Raw genomic sequence first — 22,353 nt, 5'->3', positions numbered from 1 at the left:
TTCTTATACAATTTCTCTAATACAATGAATATAAATTTTATAGAAATTCGGGAATTTTTTTAAAAAGATTGGTCGTCGTCGATCTGTTGTGTTGCATGAAGGATAACAATTACGTGTACAGTACATCAATGCAAACTACATCGCATTCGGCAGAGTCTACATAATGTTAAAATAATTACAAGAATCAGTTCACGTAATACAGTTTATTACGAAGTTTTAATTAATTAAAACCTAACATTTATATAATTATTTTGAAATTATCTTTTCCCGTAGGCCCGTCGACATTCCCAAAACCGAAGTGACAATTAAACTTTTAGAATTATTAGAATTACTTTAGAGCATGGGGATAAACAGAACTAATTTAGTAATTAAAATTAATATAGAATTTTACTAATAATTATTCAATGTTAAATGCTACTTTACCGTGAAAAAAATCCTCTATAATCTCTTAATTAATGGATAATCCTGTTAAATTACTTTTAATTAAGTTTATTTTCTAGAAATTTAATTTTTTTAATGTAAATTAAGTAGAATTTAGTTGTAAATCTTTTTTAATTAAAGTCTCACACACATATACACACACATAAATATATCTTCATTCTCCTTATACTGTAGCCTATAAATTATTCTACATCAAGATTTTTTTCAGAAAAAGTATATTTATTTTGAAAATCGATTTAAGTTTTTTTTTTTTTTGTATTAGAACTCGGTAAAGCCATTTTTATCGAGTTTAATAATAGAATAAACTAGTGACGTGACGGTGACGTGATTAATTACGTGTCACAAGAAAAATTAAGGAATAGCACGTGACATAAAAATAACATGATAAAGATGAATGGCATCAAACAGGAAATTTCTTAATGGCTCTTCATTTAGCCACAGGCAACATCCATTAGATTGTTGCTGTTGTTGTGTAGTTTGACATTGACAATGCTTTGTTTAATTATTTATTTAGTCAAAGAAAGTATTGTTAAATTAATTAGTTTTTATGTACTATATATATATATTATTAGAGCATTAACTAGAATAAAATTAAGTGTAAATATACAACTTACTTGGCCTAAATCTATCAAATCTGGTGATAAACCTCCATGCATACAAAATATTGTGCCTTCTATTAAAGCAGCTGAAATAAAATTTAAATAAGAATATTTTATTTAATTATAATAATGATTTTTTTTTAATTATTAGAAGAATTTATCCAGAAACCTTAAGTGGAGAAATTATCAATAGTTTCATAGTTATGTTAGAAAACAATATGATTAAGTAAGTTCATCTGAATAATTTTAATTACGGTATATTAGTCATTCCTAATATTCCAATCTATAATAATTGTATTTAGTTTAGCTTCTATCATGTTTGTTTGTTAATATTGAATAATGGTTACTATCAGATTGCTCCAAAAACTGGATAAGTCTATAATCTATAGAGGAAACAAGAACTTGTAAGTGTACCATAGAATCTCCCTCCCAATCATTTTCCTGAGGCTTTTGATTAATCAATCAAATACCTTCCTCTAGTAGATAGCATTTCTTAGTGATCCAATGCTATTAAATATATCTTTATCATCATTTTAAGGATATAATATTCTCTTTTCTCTGGTTTACCTTATCATCTTCGAGTTGAGACAATTAAGAGTTCATTTGGTTGGGCTTAAATGACCTTAATTAGTCACACATCTAGAGGATAATTTTGGCAAGAGTTCATGACTCCACCCTGAGATGAAGAGAAATCAAAGAGCAATGAAATGATGAAAAGATAAAACACAAGAGAAGCTATTTTAAGTAACCATCTTCAAGTAAACTTTTGATTAAAATATGGAATAGATATCATTATAATGGATAAAATTAAGAAAATAATAATAAATTAACTATAAAATGAAGTTAAAATATTCCAGAAATGTATATTAGAATTAAAATTATATAAATGTTTTATTCTATTTTCAACAATAAGGATAAATGTTGTAATTTTGTATTATTTACTTTAATAATAAATCTAATTAATCAAATATTAACTTTGATTTTTTAAAATTATAAATTTCAAACAAATTTACATATTAATTATTATGTAAATATAATTTTAAAATGTTGTTATTCATTACTTAAATAAAAATAAATGTCTGTAAATTTCAATGGATATAACAAATTGATTCACTTAAAAAATATAAAAATATTGTATTATGATTTATTTTATAATTAGTTTTATTTTTTAATTTATAGTGCATAAAAACAAATGTTAGAAAAAGTAAAAAAATTGTATGTAGTTCAGATTCATAGTCCTGTGGGAACTTCTTATCAAGTACTACCTTTACATAGAAAAGAATGTTATGGTACTTTTTAAAATCTTGTGAAACAAAAATATATTATAATATATAAAATATGCTTATTAAATAATAAAATGGGATAGTTTCTACAAGAAAAAGAAAAGGAAGAAGAGAAGGAACAAGAAGAGAAGAGAAAAAGTAGAGTAGGAGGAGATGGAGAAGAAGGAGAATGTCAACAGAAGTCATTCCAAATAATAAAATAAAATTTAAGAGTCCAGCAAAAAGCAAATATAAAACAGAAATATTTTACTTATAGCCATTTATCATAATATTTATACTTATAAAAATTTTAAATCCATTTAACATATGTGTTTTGGCTTTGTAATGAAATATTATTATTTTTTGTAGTTATTAATATTATGTAATTTAATAATTATCTAAAAATAATTCAAATTTATACTAATATTTTAAAGTAAGTTATATATTTAAAATTTATTAAAATCTGTTTAGAAAATAGAATATTAAAAATATATATATATATATATACCTATGGGTAAACAATTAAAACAGTCTGTGAATGTCTTCCATAGTTTTATACTATATCGTCTTTTGCATTCATCATAAAATCCATAAATCCTGTAAAAAAAAAGTATTTAAAAAAACTTGTATTTTAGTAAATCTTCTTATTATAAATATATTAAATCCAATTTATTGCCACTAGAAAACGTATTATTCCTGAAGTTTCCATTATTTTTATAAGGCTTCAGAATTCTGATCAATAAAACCAGATTAGTTACTAAGTATTTCCAATAAATAAACTCCCAAAAAAGTTTTTTATCTTATTTATGTAAGCTTATAGATCTATAAATAAGCTTATTTTAAAGTTTTTTTTAATAGTCTAAACATATCTATCAATTATTTTATATTTATTATAAAGTCAGTGACTCTTAGGTTGTTTACTGAAAATATAATGTAAAGAATATTAAAAGTTTCATTCTTATAGGAAGAGAAGAAGAAAGAACAGATGACGATAGAGAAGTAATGGGAAGAGGAAAAAGGAGAGATGGAAGAAGAGAATGAGTAAGATGATGAAACTGGAAGAGAAAAGTGAAGAAACAAAAATTGAGAAAGAAATTATTGATGAAAAATACCAGGTGCATATTTATGCCATATATTTATATTTTATACCCATTTTAAATATAAATCATAATTTAAAATGTAATTTAAAAACAGTATGTCAGTGTCTATTGGAAAATAAAATTATTATTATTATTATTTTGAAGTTTTTAGTTACCAAATTTATATTCCTACTTTAGTAAAAAATTACTCAAATATTTAATTTTATATGCCAAAACTTAATAATAAAACAACTAAAATTAATTATGTATTTATGTTGTATTAATGTTTGTTTATTTATTTATTTATGAGAGTAGAGCGAAAACAATAACAACTCCATTAAAAAACTGAACATTTATTTTTAAGAATTTTAATTAGTTATAAATTTAAAAAAGAAATTATTTATGTAGAAACTTCCAAGTAAACAATTTACTTTATTTTATTTTTTTGAATTATTTTCAAATCTTCTTTAAAAGGACCTAACACCAAAAAAATTTTAATAGTCTGTAAATGAAAATATTTAAAAACATATAAAGTAAAACCTGTTCAAAACGGAAACCTACCAAATTGGATAAAGTATTTGGTACCACGCGAGTCCGGTTTATACAGGTTTTACTGTATATTTAAAATTTATATTTATATAATAAGTATTCAATTAAAACTTTATTTTATAAATAGATGCCCACAGATAATATTTTATAGGGGTCCAACCCGTAATTAAATTTTAAGACATCTTCCCACGGTCCAAGGTGTAAGGTTACATTTCTCAATCACTTTTACGATTATAATTTGTGGCATTTTTACCCCTAGGAGTAAAATTTCAGGGAGGGACAAGTCCTCGTTTGTCCCCTAAATAGTCCTGCTGGACTATTTAGCGGGCAAATGAGGGACTTGCCCTCTAAAGGTTCTATCATTGGAGTCCTGCTGGACTCCTATGATAGAACCTTTAACTTTTAATCTTGTAATTATGTGGATCTGGATAAAGGGCCAGAGCCTCATATTTGTCACAAATTACTATTTTGTTTGTTTAATATATTCCTAGACTTGACTCCAGAAAGTAATTTAATATAAATTTCAATTGATTTATCATTTTCGTAAATTTTTTTAAATAAATAAAATATTTAATGTTCCTCGCATAATTTGAGAAGTTTATTACACAGTATACCCTCGCTTTACAACTGACTGCTTTGATCCTCCCGCTTTTACACCGTTATAAATCTTCTATAATGACTGAACGAAATGTCATATTTTAATTAATAATCTGTGTGTTACGTTATATAATACAACCCACGATTTCCATGATCCGAACTCCGATTTATAATATAGTGTCTATGAAGTTTGAAAATTTGTCTATGAAAATATTTCTAGCGACCTATTAGTATTTAAAAACAGTGTCTACGTCTAATTTATATAATATAATCCTTCATAATTGCATTAAAAATTACTTTTTAATGTACAGTTAAACCTGTAAACAACGGCCACTGAAGAGAACAAAAAAAATGGTCGTCGTTCAGAAGTTATTTTGTATAAATGTTTGTTCAAAAAAAAAAAAGTTATTGAAGAAATAACCGCTGTTTAAAGGGGCCGTTGCTAGGAGGTGGCCTTTATCGGAGGTTCGATTGCATCAAGCATTAAATAAATATATTTTTAACATAAACGAGAAAAGAAAAGGTATTTTACCTGTTTATACTGGCACATTCGTGGTTCCCTCTTAATAAGAAAAAATTATTCGGATATTTAATTTTATACGCCAGAACTAAACATATCGTTTCCAGAGACTGTTTTCCCCTATAAAATACAAAAAAAATAATTACAATTATTTAAAGAATATGCGGTAAACATTACAAGAAAGAAATGATTGAATATTTCTGCTATTTTTTAAGCATAAATCTCGAATATTTAAGTGAAACGTCAAAAATATGTTGACTGTTAATCAATTATAGTTATGACTAACAGGTCTTTGTACATGAAAATTTCATTCTTGCATTCTCTTCTTGACATTCAACTGTTGATTTATTGAATAATGAAGATAAATTGTTCCCAAATTTGTAAAAAAATTATAAAAATGTATATATACAAACCCATTCTTTAGTGATGAAAGGAACTGAAGACTATTTTTTAAGTCCACAAGGGGGAAAAAAGATGTAAAGTATAAAAAAATTGCAAAAAAAATTTTCCGAAAGAGTAAATTTTATTGAGTTAAATGATTCGTAAAAATACGTTTTCTTACCTAAAAAAATGATTTTATTTATTTTTTATTGCTGTGGTAGCGTTATGTAGTTATTACTGTAATAGCATTTTCGGAAATCAGAGATATTACTTTCAGTTTTATTAATGAAAGAGCGCTTTTATACTTAATTTTATCAATAAAATACTGCTGATAAATCATTAAATTGTGCTTATACATTAAATTTTATCAAATAAAATATTGCTTATTAATTATAAAACGAGCAACACGTGACTTCCGGTGTGGACCGGAAGTTCGTACATTGATCGTGAATTCAAATCAAAAATTTCCCAACGAACAGAGTTACATTGATGACCGGCACGACTCTGTTGTTGTCAGGAAAAGTATGATGTACAGGGCGATACACCAAATAATTGAAGATCGAGAGCATATATTTTAAATAAATAAGTTAAAAATTTCAGGCCCAGCATCGAAAAGTTTGGCATTCATCTGTGCAACGAATGCCCGGATTAACAAGAGCGTAATGTAATTGCAGTGGGACGTTATAGCTTCATGAGTGCCCAAACAAATTTGAATTAGGGGACCCTACGTACTGTACAGTGTTGGCTTCAGATATTTCTTTTCGAGGGAATATTTCGGGAAAATATTGTCTTATAAAAGGTCGGTTTGGGCCACTCTTTTAGTGGAGCACCCGGAAATTGCCCTTTTAACCCATAACCCGCCACTGTGTAGACCTAATTGCAAGCATACAGAAGGTAGAAAACAATGTAGGAACATCCCGCGTTTTTAAAAAATTTAATAACTTTTTAAAAATATTTTCACGAGAAAAACTAAAAATTTAAATTAAAACTTAATTTAATTACATGTGAGTTCTTGAATGCTACTGCTACGTGACTGTTTTAACTTTATCCATAGCGTGTACATTATTAAAGATATTTAGTAAAATTTATTGCCGAAATGTAACACGTTACTACAAATTACATACAATTTTAATGCCATTAAAGTTATAGAGAGAGCTTTTTTTTTTTTTTTTTTTTGGTTTGAGCTATTTGGAATTGTATCGAAAATTTCGATAAAGTATTTGAATTGTTCTTTATTTTTTTATTATATTAATAAATGCGTTTATATTTGTTCAAAATGTGATTATATTTCGAAGTTTTAGTTTATAAACTCAATATTCTCTTGATATTTTCACGTTAAATGCTGCTGTAATACAATACACTCACTAATAAGGCATATCCACCCAGATCGCTGTGTTATATAAGTAAAAAAGAAAAGGTAAGGCGTGGGCCTCGAAACGTCCAGAAATGCAAAGAATTTGGGGGATTTTTCTGTATGCATGGATGCTTGTGTGTGGGATGCACGCTTTTATTCACCAACTTCAAAACTTAATATCTCCCGTACCCTTCACCGAAAATTTCTGAAATTTTGCAAGGAGGTTCGGGTATTCAGGGGAAACATTTCCAGAAATTTTCGGAAAAGTCAGACATTTGGTTCGTGAGATATGGCCCCACATCCTTAATATTTCCCAAACCAATCTGAAGACTTAATGGTAATGGTAGTAATCAATTATTACGGATGAAAACAAAGAATGCCGGAAAAATCCAGTAACGTGTTGCCGGCTTTTTAATATATTATTTATTTAAAAAATATGATAATTTTTTAAATTATATTTTAAAACATTAAATGATATTTCAATTAGATTTTAAAATAATGACGCAAAAAATTATAATTTATTCAAAAGTGAAAAATAAAAATTAATTTTGTTCGTGACCATAATTACATTAATGCTTAATTAAACTAATTATAATAATTGGATAAGTAAAGAATAATTTATAAATACGGTAAAACCTGTATAAAACGGACTTGCACTTCTTGAGCGATTTTCTATGTTTAAAAGAACTGTTTAGAACAGAAACTTGCCAATCCGGACAAAATATTCGGCGCGAGTCCGGTTTACATAGGTTTTATTACATAATATTTGAGATTTTACTTGAATTGTTAACGTTAAATTTTTATGGTTCAATGAGGTAAAATTTACTTAATGAACATTTTGATTAATGTTCATTAAAGGATGATCATAATTTAAAAGTGTGTTCGAATCACTCTGTAGAAAGAACTATGGGAAAAATCTCAACCAAATTTGGTATATATACTGTCCTCAGTGTACAAGTTCGATTTTCGGAGGAAATTTTATTTAAAAATTTATCCGTTAGAGCGAAATTTGGAGCTGCTGTTTTATTAATGTGTATATTACGTGCGTTTTACACAAATTTCGGATGTAAACGAGATCGCAAAACGTCCAAATTTCCAGAAGTAACGAGGAAACGTACTATAAGTAATATGCACATTTTATAAACAGCAGCGCCAAACCATACCCTAGCGGCCGAATATTTAATTAATATTTTTTTCCGAAAATCGAACCTGCATACTCGTGGCAGTATGAACAGTAAAATCTGTGTAAACCGGAATAGCACAGTACCCAACAGTTTCCCGTTTAGGCAGGTTTCCGTTTTATACAGGTTCCGTTTTGACAGGTTTCACTGTAATTATAATGTTGTAAAGACCATTTAAAATTTCATCACGATTCAAACACGAAGAAGAATTTATTAAACTTACAGCAGTTTTTATTATAAAATTGTCGTAAAAAAGTACATAAAATAAAATATAGTTTTAATTTAAAATATATAATTTGTTAACAAAATTAATTATGATGTATAATTATTAATTACACAATTTTATAATTTTTTATTTAATATTTTTTTATTTTTAATGCAGCTATATTTATAAAAGTTTAATAGTTAATTCTAAAATTGTATCCTAATTAATTTATATAATATAAGAAAGTTTATACAGCTGAACCTTTAATAACGGACACCTTAAAAGATTGAATTTTCTCAAGAACTTTTTTGAACAAAAATACGTACAAAATAACCTCCGAATAACGACCATTTTTTCAAATAAAATTGCATAAAAGTAACCTCCAAACATCGGACAATTTCAGGAACTTTTTCAAACAAAAATGCATACGAAATAACTTCTAAACTACGGCCACTTCCTAATAACGGGCATTTTTTGTGTTGCCTTCAGTGGCCGTCGTTCAGAGGTTCTGACAGTATGAACTTTTTTAACATACATAAGATATATTTCAAGATATTATTACGTAATATTTGAACTTTATGAAGGATATTTTTTCAATTTTTTCTTCGAAAGAAACGATTTCTAATTGGCTATTTTAGTAAATCGCGTGATTGAGAATCACTTACAATCGAAGGACATTCTTGCAATATAAGAGTAAAGGGTGATTGATATAGAAGATTATCTTTTAAAAATGTAATCTTTGTGGGCTTTAGTATGTAAGTGATTGATAGGCAATCACTTACGTTCGAAGGACACATTAAATATGCTTTATTTTATAAAAATTTAATTAAAAAAAGTAACGATTTTAATGGTAAAATTTCAAAATCTATAGTACAAATTTCGTTTTTATTCGTCTTTTTTACATAATAATTCTGATAAAACGCGTGTTAAGATTCTACAAAAACGCATTGATCGCGGGTTCGTGTTTCGGCATAGAATTTCCCGTGTTTTTTTCCACGTGCCTAACACCTACATAGGAGTCGGTTTGCCCATAGAAAGCCTTCGTGTTGCGTTGCCTTACCCCAACGACTCCACAATTCTTTAATTTTGACATTTCAAAATGGCCGTTCCTAGGTTTTTGACCGTCGTATGGCGAAAAAATTTTCTCTTCTACAATGCCCCAAGCGAACTCTCACCTATTGTTAAGTCTGGAGTTAAAGAAATTACCCGACAATGGTTCCAGATCCGAACCGTCGTCTATCAAATCTGTGATCGATTATTTTCTAGAGAATAATCATGGCGACTTTGTGTTCAATTTGTAGATTTTATATCAAAATTAATATTTAGATTTTGATATTCTTAAGATAAATAAGTAAAATAATGAAACTTGCCAAACCGGAAGAAAAACTTACTGTGAGATTCCGGCTTACACAGATTTTACTGTATTTACGATACGCAAATAACAATAAGAGGAAAAATTCGATGAGGTTTTTTTATTAATATTTGCCAAGCAAAATATAAAAAAAAAAACTATTCAGAATTAAAGAATAGTTTCTAACGTGATTGTTATAAAAAAAATTTTTTAATTAAATTTCAAAAGAATTTTCATTTTAAAACAAGTTATAAACTTCAAATAAGACGCGCTCAGAATCGATCGCGATCGATCTTCCCGCTGTTTTTTGTATGAGATAATAAATAAAATTTAGTAAAACATTAAAACACTATGCGCTGCACATAAATTATATCTTAAAATAAACAAATTCATTCATAAAAGTGGCATTCTGTGAGGTTCGAAGACCATCGAGTTGCATCATTAGCATGACGCTGCTCGATGGTCCTTGTTCGTGAATGTGGTTACATAAATTAAACGCATGCTTATGAATGAATGGCTTCGTGTGCGGGTGTATTCGAATGTAAACATGATTGAAATTATTATACAGTAAAACCTGTGTAGATCGGAATCTCGAGGTACCGAATATTTTTTTCCGGTTTGGCAGGTTTCCGCTTTGAGCAGGTTTTTTTAACGTTAAAATATACTCTATTCTGAAGAATTTTTCTCGTTTAGGCAAGTTCCGTTCTGGACAGGTTACGCTATATATTTTAAGAGAGAATTTAACTGAGAAAAAAAAAACATCAAACATGCGAGCATTTCTAATAATAATTTTATGTTTATTAATTCTATTTTTAACATATATTTAATGTCAAATATAAAAAGAATATGGGCGTAACTGTAAGATATTTCTTTGAACTTATTCAAATTTCAGACAACTTAAACAACGACAATTTTTGTTTTAAATTTTATTCTGTTAAATGGAACGATTTATGAAAAAACAAGCTAAATTTCGTATTTAAAAAAAGTTACATAAATTAAACTTTTTTCCAAATTCCTCCAAAAATTCTTGAATTTAATCCAAACGGCTGCTGTTACGTTTCTCTGCTGTACAACGAATTTTAAAGCGTATACAAGCTACGTTACGGCCTAAGAATTAGTTAACAGTACTATGTTTTATGTATGCTTGAGAATACGAATCATAAAATGAGACTCTAAGTACTGTACAGTCAAACCTCTGACACACACATACAGTATATATATATATAAAATGGCCTTTGTTTGGAGGTTATTTTGTACGCATTTAAGAAATATAAATAAATAACTTACTGAAGAATGGCCGTCACTTAGAGGTGTCCGTTATTGGAGATTCGACTGTAACGAAGTATTTAAATTTAATTTTTAAAGTGGTTAACTGACATACTGGCCATCCCGTATCTATCTTAATTTAACAAAATAAAAATAAAAATTTATAGGCTTTTTATTGTGGAGGACCTTCGTGTAAATTTACTGTAAACTGATTATCCTTATTATTGAATTTCTGACTGTCCGTTTCGTTGGGACTAATTAAATGTTTCAAGTTGCGATTTTTCTTGTTTGCATCCTCCTACGACAGACGAAAACACAGTTGCATAATTAGAAAAATTGTTTATAATTTATCTTGAACGTTTTGTCACCAGGATTTTTCGTGAATGGTTTGCTGGCGTTGATCTTTGTAGAAGGATAAACGTGTTGTGGGCTTTGCATTGGTCCCCTTAGAGATATGTGTTAATGTATGGTTCTTATATAGGTATAAATGTCTTATGGTCATTGTGTGGTTCTTGTAGAGATAAAAATATGCTAAGGGAATTGTTTGGTCTTTACATAGAGATATATGTTGTGAGAATTATCTTACTCCTTACAGAGATATAAATATGTTACGATAATTGTATAGTCGGTCCTCATGTAGATGTAAACGTGTTATGGCAGAGATACAAATGTGTTATGGTCATCGTATGGTTCTTATATAGAAATATAATTGTTATAGTCTTAACATCGATACTCATGATGGATGTAAAGATGTATGGACCTTGATATTGTTCCTTATGACTGTGTTATGATCATTGTAATGGATACTCGTATATCACGGTTTCGTCACGGTTTTCTAGTCACGAAGGTTTATATTGGTGTTTATGGTACTTATGGGTACTCTTCATATACTGAAGCAGACAGAAGCGCAAACGATGATAAAAATCTACAATTATTCTAGATAATTCTGTAAATAATTCTTTTATACATAAATAAACATTTTTAGTGCATTAAAACAGATTTTCGTGTTAACTTAAACAACTTTTAGAGTTGTAGAAAGGTTCAGTGACCTTCCACGACAGCGGATAAACATCGCTATATCACTTGTAGCATTCAAACGTCATCTTTCAAAAAAAATAATTTTATTTTCGAATTTTTCTCTTCTCTGACTCTTTATTTATTGATCGAAGATCTCAATAAATTATCTCTTTTTTTCGGATTTTACAGGATGAATTTATGAAGAATTGGTAGAGTTAAAGACGTGAAGACGATCGTAAAACACCATCAAACAAAAGCTACTTTGATGAATGTAAAAAGAGAAACCCTCCAAAAAATATGCATTATATAACACCAGAATGTCGAGAACAAAGAATTTTATATTATTAGCAGCAGAATATGAAAGGAGAATAAGAAAAATGGAACTAATATCTTAGTAAATTCAAGCTCCATTCATATGTAAGTACTGCTTTATAACCCTGTTTCTACGTTATGAATAAACTTCCAGCCTGCGGATTGGTCAAATAAAAGAAAGTATTTTATATATTTGCGATAAAAATATAAGGAAATTACCATTTTGATGTGATTCACTTACTTTTCCCTACTTTTTTTTATTACGTAACGTTAACATGTATCACCTCAAAGTCGCCATGCAGAGTCGCGACTGTCAGGCGTCTTCTTTGTCGTTTAAAATCAAAACAGAAGACGAAAATAGAAGATTAAGTTTTGTAGATAGGAAATAAATTCAATGATATTTTCGTAAATTTTGCGATATCTCGCTCGTCCTTGCGTCAGAATATCTCGTATAGCGCTCACTTGTAAGCGTACAACAAGCGCGCGTTATACGCGATACCTTGGCACAAATTCATAAAGTACCTTCATAATGTGCAAAAATTTGTGAATTTGCTTCACAAATTAAAATTTTCTACGATATTATTATTATTTTATTGATTTTTTATGTAGATAAATAGAGTAGCGAGACATGTGGCGACGTTATATCGTGTCCCGCTTCCACCTGGAGGGACCGGGTTTAATTCCCGTTGGGGTAGACTCCTCGTTTTTAAATGAATAATTCTTTGTAATTTTAATTAGGAATTTGTTTAAAGAAACAATTATTATGATATTCTTAAAAATAACTATAAAAAGATGCATTTTATATACGGTAGTGCTTTCACTTTCCTTATGTTATATCCTGTGCAAATAGGGAAAATATGGTAATCGGTTAAATTTTCAACCCACAGTTATTACTATTTTTAGCATTTATAATTTCTTAAAAAGTCACTTCTGCCTCCAAAATAAACCTCACACAAACACACACCCATGCGGGGATTTTATTCCCCCATTTTGAAGCTTAATAACTCCAGTTTTTTTTTGTCGAAAATTTATGAAATTTTGCAAGATTTGTGTATAAGGGAGATCGATGCTATTAAATTTTGGTGGTTAAAGGTCAACAAGGTGGAGAGATAAAAGGGATCTCGTGTCGTATCTCGAGTGGGATCGGAGTTAATGAAGACTTTTTCGTTGTTATCATTTAATGTTTTTTTTTATAAAACTCATCCCTATCCTCAAAATTAAGCTTTTTTTCCATTTTATAATAATTAATTATATAAAAAGCTTTTAATTAAAATTTCATAAGAGATGGCGCCACACGCATTATAATTGCCGAGGCCGGGAAAGTTAAGCATCTCGTTGCTGTATTTCTTTTAACATATGCCAGCTTTTAGAGTAGATCCATTAGCAAAGAAGACAGTACAAATTGTTATATACATTTGGTTTCGAGACGTGTATGAAGATTTGTACAAATGTACACACGCGTATGGAAGCGGGGATATACTTTAGTACTGACAAAGACAAAAGCGGAATTGATAAAAACAGATTATTTTCATGTATCTTTGTCATTTAGTAAGAAAAATGGAAACAGCTGTTCCTCAATAAAAAATGAAATACACGTCTGTTACATTTTCCACTATAAATAATTTTTGAAAGATAAGTTTCTGACAAAGATTTTTCAAATGTTATATAAATGCTATACACTTTATTGAATTTTTATATAATTTTTGAAAAAGTATTTTAAAATACCAAAAGATTCTTCTAGTAAAAACTTAGAAGAATTATATTAAATTTTCAAAAGAATTTTATTTGGAATTTAATAATAATAATAATAATATATAAAACATTTTTTTCTTTTTTTCAGATTAAAACACTTCAATTAATTTTCCTTATTTTACATGTTAAAATAACATTTGGTACATATTAAATTATATTTTAAAAGCGCAATAGAAATAGTAAAAATATCCAGCGACGAATTGCCTAACTTTCCCGGCGGAAAAATAAAAATTTAAATTGTTTGTGGCTCCATCTGTTACGAGATTTTATTTAAAAAGCTTTTTATATAATTAATTAATTATGAAATGGCAAAAAGTTTAATTTTGAATATAGAAGAGAGTTGAGTTTTATTAAAAAGAATTGTAAATGCTAATAACGAGATTGATACGTGACACCCCCTTTAACTCCTCACTCTCTCGACCTTTAACCACCAAAATTTAATATCATCGATGCCACTAATATACAAACTTTCTTGCAAAATTTCAGAAATTTATGACAAAAGGCACGGAAGTTATTAAACTTCAAACAGAGTGAACAAAATCGTGCCCTCCACACACTAATATTCATACATACAGAAAAAAATTTCTGAATGTTTCGAGGCCCCCGAGTCCCAAAAAATGTAAAATATTGGAGGACATTTTTTGACTGATCGCCATACTTTTTCCCTGTTATATATAAAAACTGGAAAACTATTCGTATCATCATCATCATCATCATCATCTTGTACGGTAATGATGCTGATACGAATTTTCAAAATCAAAGTTCTATACATTTCTTTCTTAGAATTCTTTTATGATGATAAATGATGATGATGATTATAATTTATTTTAAATAAAATTACTATACTTTTTAAAATTTTTATTACCAAAATATTTAAATTTAAATCTAAATTTCGTGCGTTTAAAATGATCGTTTTTTTCAAATATTTTATTTGCTTATTGTTTTAATAAATAAAATATTTGAATTTATTGTTTGAAACTTAAAATTTTGAAAGAATATTAGACTTTTATTGGATGTATCAGATAATTTAATCGTAGAATTTGTCTAATAAATTAAGATTTATAGAATTGCATGCTACTAACTGCACTGATTAGAATGCAAAACACCCACATTGTTACTTCAAAAATAGCAATAATCTCCGAAAAATAAATTATTATATATTTATTCTAATGTTTATTCGTGTCAGTTTTGCTCTATCAAACTTTAATCTCCATAAAAAAAACTTTTTTTTATCAAGTTTCTTATATTCTTCATTACATATCGTATGATTGAGTTTGGATTGCTCTTCGGGAAATCAACATTATCCATGCTTTGTAAGCACGAAAAATCGATGGTATCATTAGGAAATTTTAAAAAATTCTTTTATTTTTAATCATAAAATACGAAAAATTAAATCAACTGCCTCAATTTTATCTAAATATATCTAAAAAAAAAAACTATCAGAATTCGGCTTTCTGCTTCTAAATCCATCCCTCAAGAGACTGCGTATCAACGTATAACTTAATGTTTGTTTGTATATTGTACATGAACTAGAAATATAATCATTATATATTCTTTTCTGGATGAAAAACATTATTTTCGGTTATGAAATGCGAGAAGAAATATGCATATTAATGCAAATCTCAATGGATGAGAAGAATCAGCTTCCTGCTTCTAAATCCATTCCTCAAGAGGTTTCTTATGATACATATAACCTAAATTATGCATGTAATTGTACGTAAACTAGAAGTATAATCATTACATATTATTTTCTGGTTGAAAAATGTTATTTTCTGTTATAAAATGTGGGAAGCAACGTGCATATTAATGTAAATATCATTGGATACTGAGGACGTTGCCCTCAACAGTTACTAAATCTCAGACGGGAATCTTCGATCATCTGCCTTATATTCGCATTGTGATGCATGCACGATGTATATCTGAAAGTTTCGGAAATAATAAGAGTCCTCTCTCAATACAAATTAGGTTTTTTTAGGAGATAGAATCGATAGCGAATACAATGACCCACTTCAGTAACGTGCTATTGAAATCGATTCTCTCCTCCAGCAGAAGATAACCTAATTCCAGTAAAAATTTTGATATTAATTGCTAAAAAATTGCTTCAATCCTTTAAAAAAATCGTCTCATTAAATTGTTAAATTAAAAACTTTTAATACCAATTATTTATTTTTGCCAAATTAAATAGAATCTAAACTTTAATTAGAAATGTAATTTTTTAAAAAAATTCTTTTCTCCCTGCAGGCACTAAGAAAGCCCTTTTTAAAGCAAGTTCCTTCGGGGTTAGGCCAGACCCACAATGGGGGGTGAGCGTGGGTGTAGCAGAGGAGGAAACGGGCACTTGGCCGCCACTGGGATCGAGTAAAACATTTCACAAGTTATAATCGCTAAACTGAGATATGTGACATTTATTAATGCAATGCTGTATTATATAATATACTTGTGGTTTGGTTTATTTGTATACGCAACACGTGACCGATCTGCCGAAGGGGTGCCACCCGAGAGGCACCCCGACGGCGGATCGCTGACGTGTCGCATATACAAATAAACTTATAACATAAAAAACACGTGTCTTTTATCGGAAAGCGACCCCTATTTAGGTGTTACTAACGTAGTGGCGCTTTATCCTACGGGAGAAAAAGGCAATTGACTGAGGCCCCCACCAACGGGAATCTCAAATTAATCTTTCATAAGAAAATATTTCCCCCAAAAAATTCCGGTGTCCCCTAATTCAAATTTGCCTAGACCCCATGAAACTATAACGTTGTACTAACCACTGTACTAACGTGAAAAAAACCCGGAAAACTCTACGCGCCAACACGTTGGTCAGGCGCGAACCCACGACCAACTATTAATATTCGGTGGTTATAGCCACTCGGTCACTGGTGGGTTAATTAATCTACTTGTGAAAAAACTCAGAAATTAAATAAAATGTTATTGATGTAATTATTTGTCTTCAAGCTTTCCTTCCCTATAAAATTTTTTGCAGAAGTGAGGGGTAGGCCTGATATATCCGAATGAATCCTTCCCGAAAACTTCCTGGAATTTTTCGATCCATCAGGATTCAATTCCGGATTCCAGATCCCTCAGAGTGGTAGGCTGTCACCTTAACCACTCAGCCATTCCACGTGTATAAATGTAAATTATTATTTAAATACAGTAGAGCATCGATTATCCGACTCAATTGGGGACAGGGGTTGGTCGGATAACTGAAAAGTATGAAAAAATACATTATTAGTATAGTGTATTAGGCCTGGTTTAAATACTAGCCTCCCTTTCACGTCGAGCCAGTGCTGCCAGCTAAAACATGCAAAAATTTAACAAAAATAATATTAAAGTAGCCAAGACATAACCAAATATTGTAGCGCCACATCACTAGCGGACATTTGAATTTGCAGACTAGAACGCGGTCGGTTAACCGATAAGTCGGTTAATCGGGGGTCGGATAATCGATGCTCTACTGTAATAATTTTTCCTATTAATTAATGATTTTTAAAATGATTAAAACGTTAATTTTGTATTTTTTAAATCAATTTAATTTCTTTCTTGCACAGACACAATGTAGTGACGAACTTAAGCACTAGGATTTCATCTTTTATTCAATTAGTAACTGAATAAAACATGAAAAATTTGCCTAGTGTTTAAGTTTGTCACTACATTGTGTCTATGCAAGAAAGAAAATATAAAACACTGTTTCACCAGAGAAAAAATTTAATTCCTTATTTAAACAGAAATAAAGTCTATAATCTGCGTTTAAACTTAAATAAAATCTGTAATTGTTCCATACATTTTTAAGCAGATTTAGCTTTAATAGAAAAGAACAGAAAAGCTATTTCTATTGAGCTTTGTTTTAGAGCTTTTAATAGTAAAAAATTTAAAAACTTGAGCTTTTTTGGGGTATTTCACAATTATTTTTATGTGATAAAAGTATTTATTTGTAGCTTTACAAACAAAACGAAGCGCGCTTAATCTTTAAGTTAAGTAATTATGTAGGGTATAAAGATGGCTAGATATCTCGGAAAGTATTGGAAAGAACTTAATTTAATCGAAAGTTTCTTAATCCTAAACATTGATTTCAAAAGGTTTCTCAAAACAATAAACACGGCTTTATTTTTATATATATTATATATATATATATATATATATAATCCCTTAGAAACGAATTAGAAGTTGTTTTTTCTCAGAGATTTCTCTGTAAATCCCCACAAACTCGAAACTAAATGGATTTATAAAATCTTGTAAACGTTTATATAAAATAAATCCGTCTTTAAAACGTTTCAAACATTAAAATATTATTAAAGAAATATATAAATAAATAACGACTAACCCGTTACAAAGCTGTACATCCACAAGAGCCGAATTATCGGGCTAGAGTTGGCTAAAAAAAATAAATAATTAATAAGACAATTTGGCACTAGAGCTTGGCGTTAGGCGCCATCTCTTACTAAACTTAATAATTATAATTAAATTAAATAAATAATTTTAATAATTTGGAACTGGAGGAAAAGAAATCGGCCCGAAGCGGAACTCGAACCCGCAACTTCTGCTATCCGTGCAGACACGTTACCAGTTATGTAATGACCGTCGATGGTCGTCATGTTAGCTTATATATACTGGAGGAGGCGATCGGACTGAAGGTCCGGGTAGCGTAACTGGTAACGTGTCTGTACGGATAGCAGAAGTTGCGGGTTCGAGTCCCGCTTTGGGCCGATTTCTTTTCCTCCAGTTCCAAATTATTTATTTAATTTAATTATAATTATTAAGTTTAGTAAGAGATGGCGCCTAACGCCAAGCTCTAGTGCCAAATTGTCTTATTAATTATTTATTTATTATAGCCAACTCTAGCCAGATAATTCGGCTCTTGTGGATGTATAAAGAAATATATATTTTTTTTACTTTTCCGGCTGTTATATAAAAATTTTGGGGGTTCTTTTTGGACACGGGGCCTCTAAACGTCGAGAAATGAAAAAAAAAATTGGGTTTTTGTATGTAGGGATGTTTGTGTGTGAGGCACAATTTTGTTCAAAACTTAATAAATCCCGTGTCCGTTGTCGAAAATTTCTGAACTTTTGAAGGAGGGTTTGAGTATTAAGGGGAAACGTTTCCAGAAATTTTCAGGCAAATCCAATTATTCGTTCAAGAGATATGGCCCCACTTCATTAACATCTTCCGAAGCAATCTGAAAGGCTTAAAGTTTGTTTGTTTTGTTAAGGTACGGCAACGCAGCACTTGGGCGTCTGTCTATGGGGAATGCTTCTAGGAGGTTTTTTAAGGTAACTCACCCTGTTTCAGGTTTTACAGACGTGGAGAAAACCCGGAAAACAGGACAGCCCGCGAACCCACAATGGAGTTTCCAGTACTCAGAGAACGGAACCGCTTGACCAGTGGTGGATCCTGAAGACTTAAAGATAATGGCAGCAATTATTAGGGACGAAAACAAAGAATGACGGGGAAATTCATTAACATGTTGCCAGCTTTTTTTTAAATAAAAAAATATATATTAAAGTGTATGTTAAACGATTATTTTTGGCGTAAAAAATGATGCATTATTGGAGATTTCGAATGACATATCCCCATCAGAATTATAGGAAATTGCATTGTAAATTATTTATGAATTATTTTATGTAGAAAATAATTGTTTTTCTTTTTTCTTTTTTTTTTGTTGTAAATTATATATAATCTTTACTCTTAGATCATAATTCTGAGGATTGTTTGCTGGCATCACGCTGTGTTGGCATACATCTTTGCTGGGGTGATGATGCTCTTATCTCAATTTTCTTAGAATTTATTTTATGGTATGTGATTCAACACAGCAACAATATATTGTTTTTGTAGAATTTTTTATAATTTAAACTCAATCCTTAACATTTTACTTTTATTGCTGGCTTCATTCTCGATTGTTGTTTTCTGTCATCTGTTACATTTTACATTGTCTCGTTCTCTTCTCTTGTCGATTTTATTTATTTTAACGCTTTACTGTACTTTTATAGCGGGTATTTTTTAGTTTATTTACACTTTTTACGGTCAGTTTTTACGAGTTTTAATTGTTTATTCAGAGTAGAATTTTAAAAGCTGAATGATAAAGGTATCCCTCGTATAATAAATGTATAATTTCTCTGATTACTTTGAAATATACACTTCGCTTTACGGCTGGCGTAAGTTTTCTACCGGTATTACGATCGCTGTGAAGTTCTGTATGCTTTTGTTGCCGTCTCTCTCGTCCGTTTATCATCCTTCTCGCTCGTTTATCAATCAGTTCATCCGTTCATCATTTACCTCACTCGTTTATGAATCCTTTCACCCGTTTATCATCCGCCTCACTCGTTTATGATCTATCTCATCCATTTATCATCCACGTCACTTGATTATCATCTGTCTCACATGTTTATCATCTTTCTCACTCGTTTATCATCCATCTCATCAGTTTATTATCCATCTCATCAGTTTATCAATAATTTTATCCCTTCATCATCCACTTCACTTGATTATCATCCATCTCATCCGTTTATCATCTATCTCATCCGTTTATCATCCATCTCACATGTTTATCATCCATCTCATCCGTTTATCATCTATCTCATCCGTTTATCAATAATTTTATCCCTTCATCATCCTTCTTTACTTGATTATCATCTGTCCCACATGTTTATCATCTTTCTCACTCGTTTATCACCTATCTCATCCGTTAATTGTCCGTTTCATTCGTTTATCGTTCATCTCACTTGTTGGACTGCAATTTTCGAATTGCAGACTTTTACATTTCCACTCTCATCGTCTGTCCGTTTGTCGCTCGTTAATCTCAAGAAAAGAATGATACATGAAAATCGAGACCAAATACTCAAAGCTTAGTGGTTGGAGGCCCGCTTAACTACACGCGAACTTTAATTATATTTTTATAATTTATTTAATTTAATTCAAAATACATGCTCTCGATTTTAATAGTGTCTTGCCCCTGTACCTTACACTTCTCTTGATAACAATCGAATTATTCCGGTCATCTAACTCAGCTCTGGAAAATTTTTGAATTGAAATCACGTGACTTCTGGTCCAAACGTGAATTTGGTATACAGGGGTAATCGGGACCAGATCGGGATCCGGAAAATGGAGTTATATGTATGAAAATCGAGACCAGATATGGAAAACTTTCCATATCTGGTCTCGATTTTCATCTGTCTAACTCCAGATTAAGGAAGGACAGACATACGGACGGACAAAAGTGTAATAGTATAGCTCTGAAATTTGAAAGTTGCACCCCAAATAAACTCAAAAATTAAATTTTATACAAAATTAAATCAAAAATCAATAAATGAGAAGGATTCTTGAAACTAAGCTTCGTCACTCGTAGATTTATTCCTAATTAAATCAAAAATATCGCCTTAAAAGTAGCATGTCCGTAGGTCGGTTCGCTACTAAAAAAATTCGAAAATCTGTACTAAAATTAAGGGGGAAAAAAGTTTAATGACGTAAATAAATGCATTACCTGTCGACGTAATCTCCCAAGAAGAGATAATTGGCATCGGGCGGATAACCCGTTTTATCGAAATGTCTTAGGAGATCAGAATACTGTCCGTGAATGTCACCAACAATGTTGACAGGTGCTTCAAGTTCGACTAACATGGGCTGTTGTAGAAAGATTTCTCTAGAAACGTGACACAGTTGACGGATTTGATATTCTGGTAATTGGACCTAAAAAAAAAGTAAAATAAAATTTAGTAAAACCTATTTTTAATTATAAATTTCCTATGAATAATTTAAGATTTATAGAATTAATGCAGTTTTTTATATATTTTTCTATCGTTTTCGGCGTTAATTTACAAGAAAATCGCGCTTCAAATGGACATAAATTACTCCTTTTTTTTGTGTTTTGAGTCGTAAATAATGTGATTTTTAATTGGAATAAGTTGAATTATTTGATTAATTCTGAATATTTTCTCGTTTAGAAGCGTAATTTTGAAATTTATTTTAGTGAAAAATCGAGTAAAATAAGCACGGGTGGAAATTAGCGCATCACGGACGAAAAATTTATTAAAATTCGACTCTAACATCGATATTTTGTAGAGAAAAACTTATGTTTTCATTATCCATGGCATAAGTTTTTAAAATTCCGCTTAAAAATACAAAAATTAAGCTTTAAAAAGTCAATTTTAAACCGCTTACAGCGCGCCAAACAAATTAGTGAAAGATCTCTCCCTCGATATTACGCAATTTTAGGAAAATTAAGAATTTATCCCATTGAAAAATAATAATATTTCACGTTAAACGATTCGAAATTCGATCTGACAAACAATGTAGAAGCACATTTCACATGAGATTCGATCGACCCATTCGTCGATCGATGATGAAGGTTGGAATTGTTACCACAAACGTAATGCCGACCGTGTTACTTTAGTATTAAAACTAATCTCTGTTTAAAATAATAGAAATGTATGGCAAAATGTCTGCCGTTTATGCACTTAAATATATTCGAAACCGTCGTAAAGTTACTGTTGA

The 22,353-nt window shown here is 29.9% G+C and overlaps 1 protein-coding gene and 1 long non-coding RNA gene across 4 annotated transcripts in view; one reads left to right on the top strand and one right to left on the bottom strand.

Annotated features, from left to right (window-relative positions):
• LOC136978883 (uncharacterized) overlaps positions 1 to 22,353 on the bottom strand; it is an 81,295-nt gene that overhangs the window by 14,568 nt on the left and 44,374 nt on the right. For both annotated transcript variants that reach the window (XM_067274720.1, XM_067274719.1), the window contains exons 2-5: positions 21,344 to 21,549; positions 5,060 to 5,167; positions 2,811 to 2,899; positions 1,056 to 1,126 (exon numbers count right to left, since the gene is read on the bottom strand). In XM_067274720.1, coding sequence (XP_067130821.1) covers positions 1,056 to 1,126; positions 2,811 to 2,899; positions 5,060 to 5,167; positions 21,344 to 21,549 — 474 coding nt within the window. The remainder of the gene's footprint in view (positions 1 to 1,055; positions 1,127 to 2,810; positions 2,900 to 5,059; positions 5,168 to 21,343; positions 21,550 to 22,353) is intronic.
• The window catches only part of LOC136978886 (uncharacterized), a 79,280-nt gene that overhangs the window by 30,259 nt on the left and 26,668 nt on the right, over positions 1 to 22,353 (top strand). For both annotated transcript variants that reach the window (XR_010881299.1, XR_010881300.1), the window contains 2 exons: positions 3,267 to 3,417; positions 11,992 to 12,219. This is a non-coding gene — a long non-coding RNA (uncharacterized lncRNA). The remainder of the gene's footprint in view (positions 1 to 3,266; positions 3,418 to 11,991; positions 12,220 to 22,353) is intronic.

Source organism: Centruroides vittatus, unplaced genomic scaffold, assembly GCF_030686945.1.
Source record: "Centruroides vittatus isolate TY-2023 unplaced genomic scaffold, ASM3068694v2 contig_559, whole genome shotgun sequence".
NCBI classification, from domain to species: domain Eukaryota; kingdom Metazoa; phylum Arthropoda; class Arachnida; order Scorpiones; family Buthidae; genus Centruroides; species Centruroides vittatus.
Note: the sequence above shows the minus strand (reverse complement) of the source record. Positions and strands in the feature narration are given on the sequence as shown.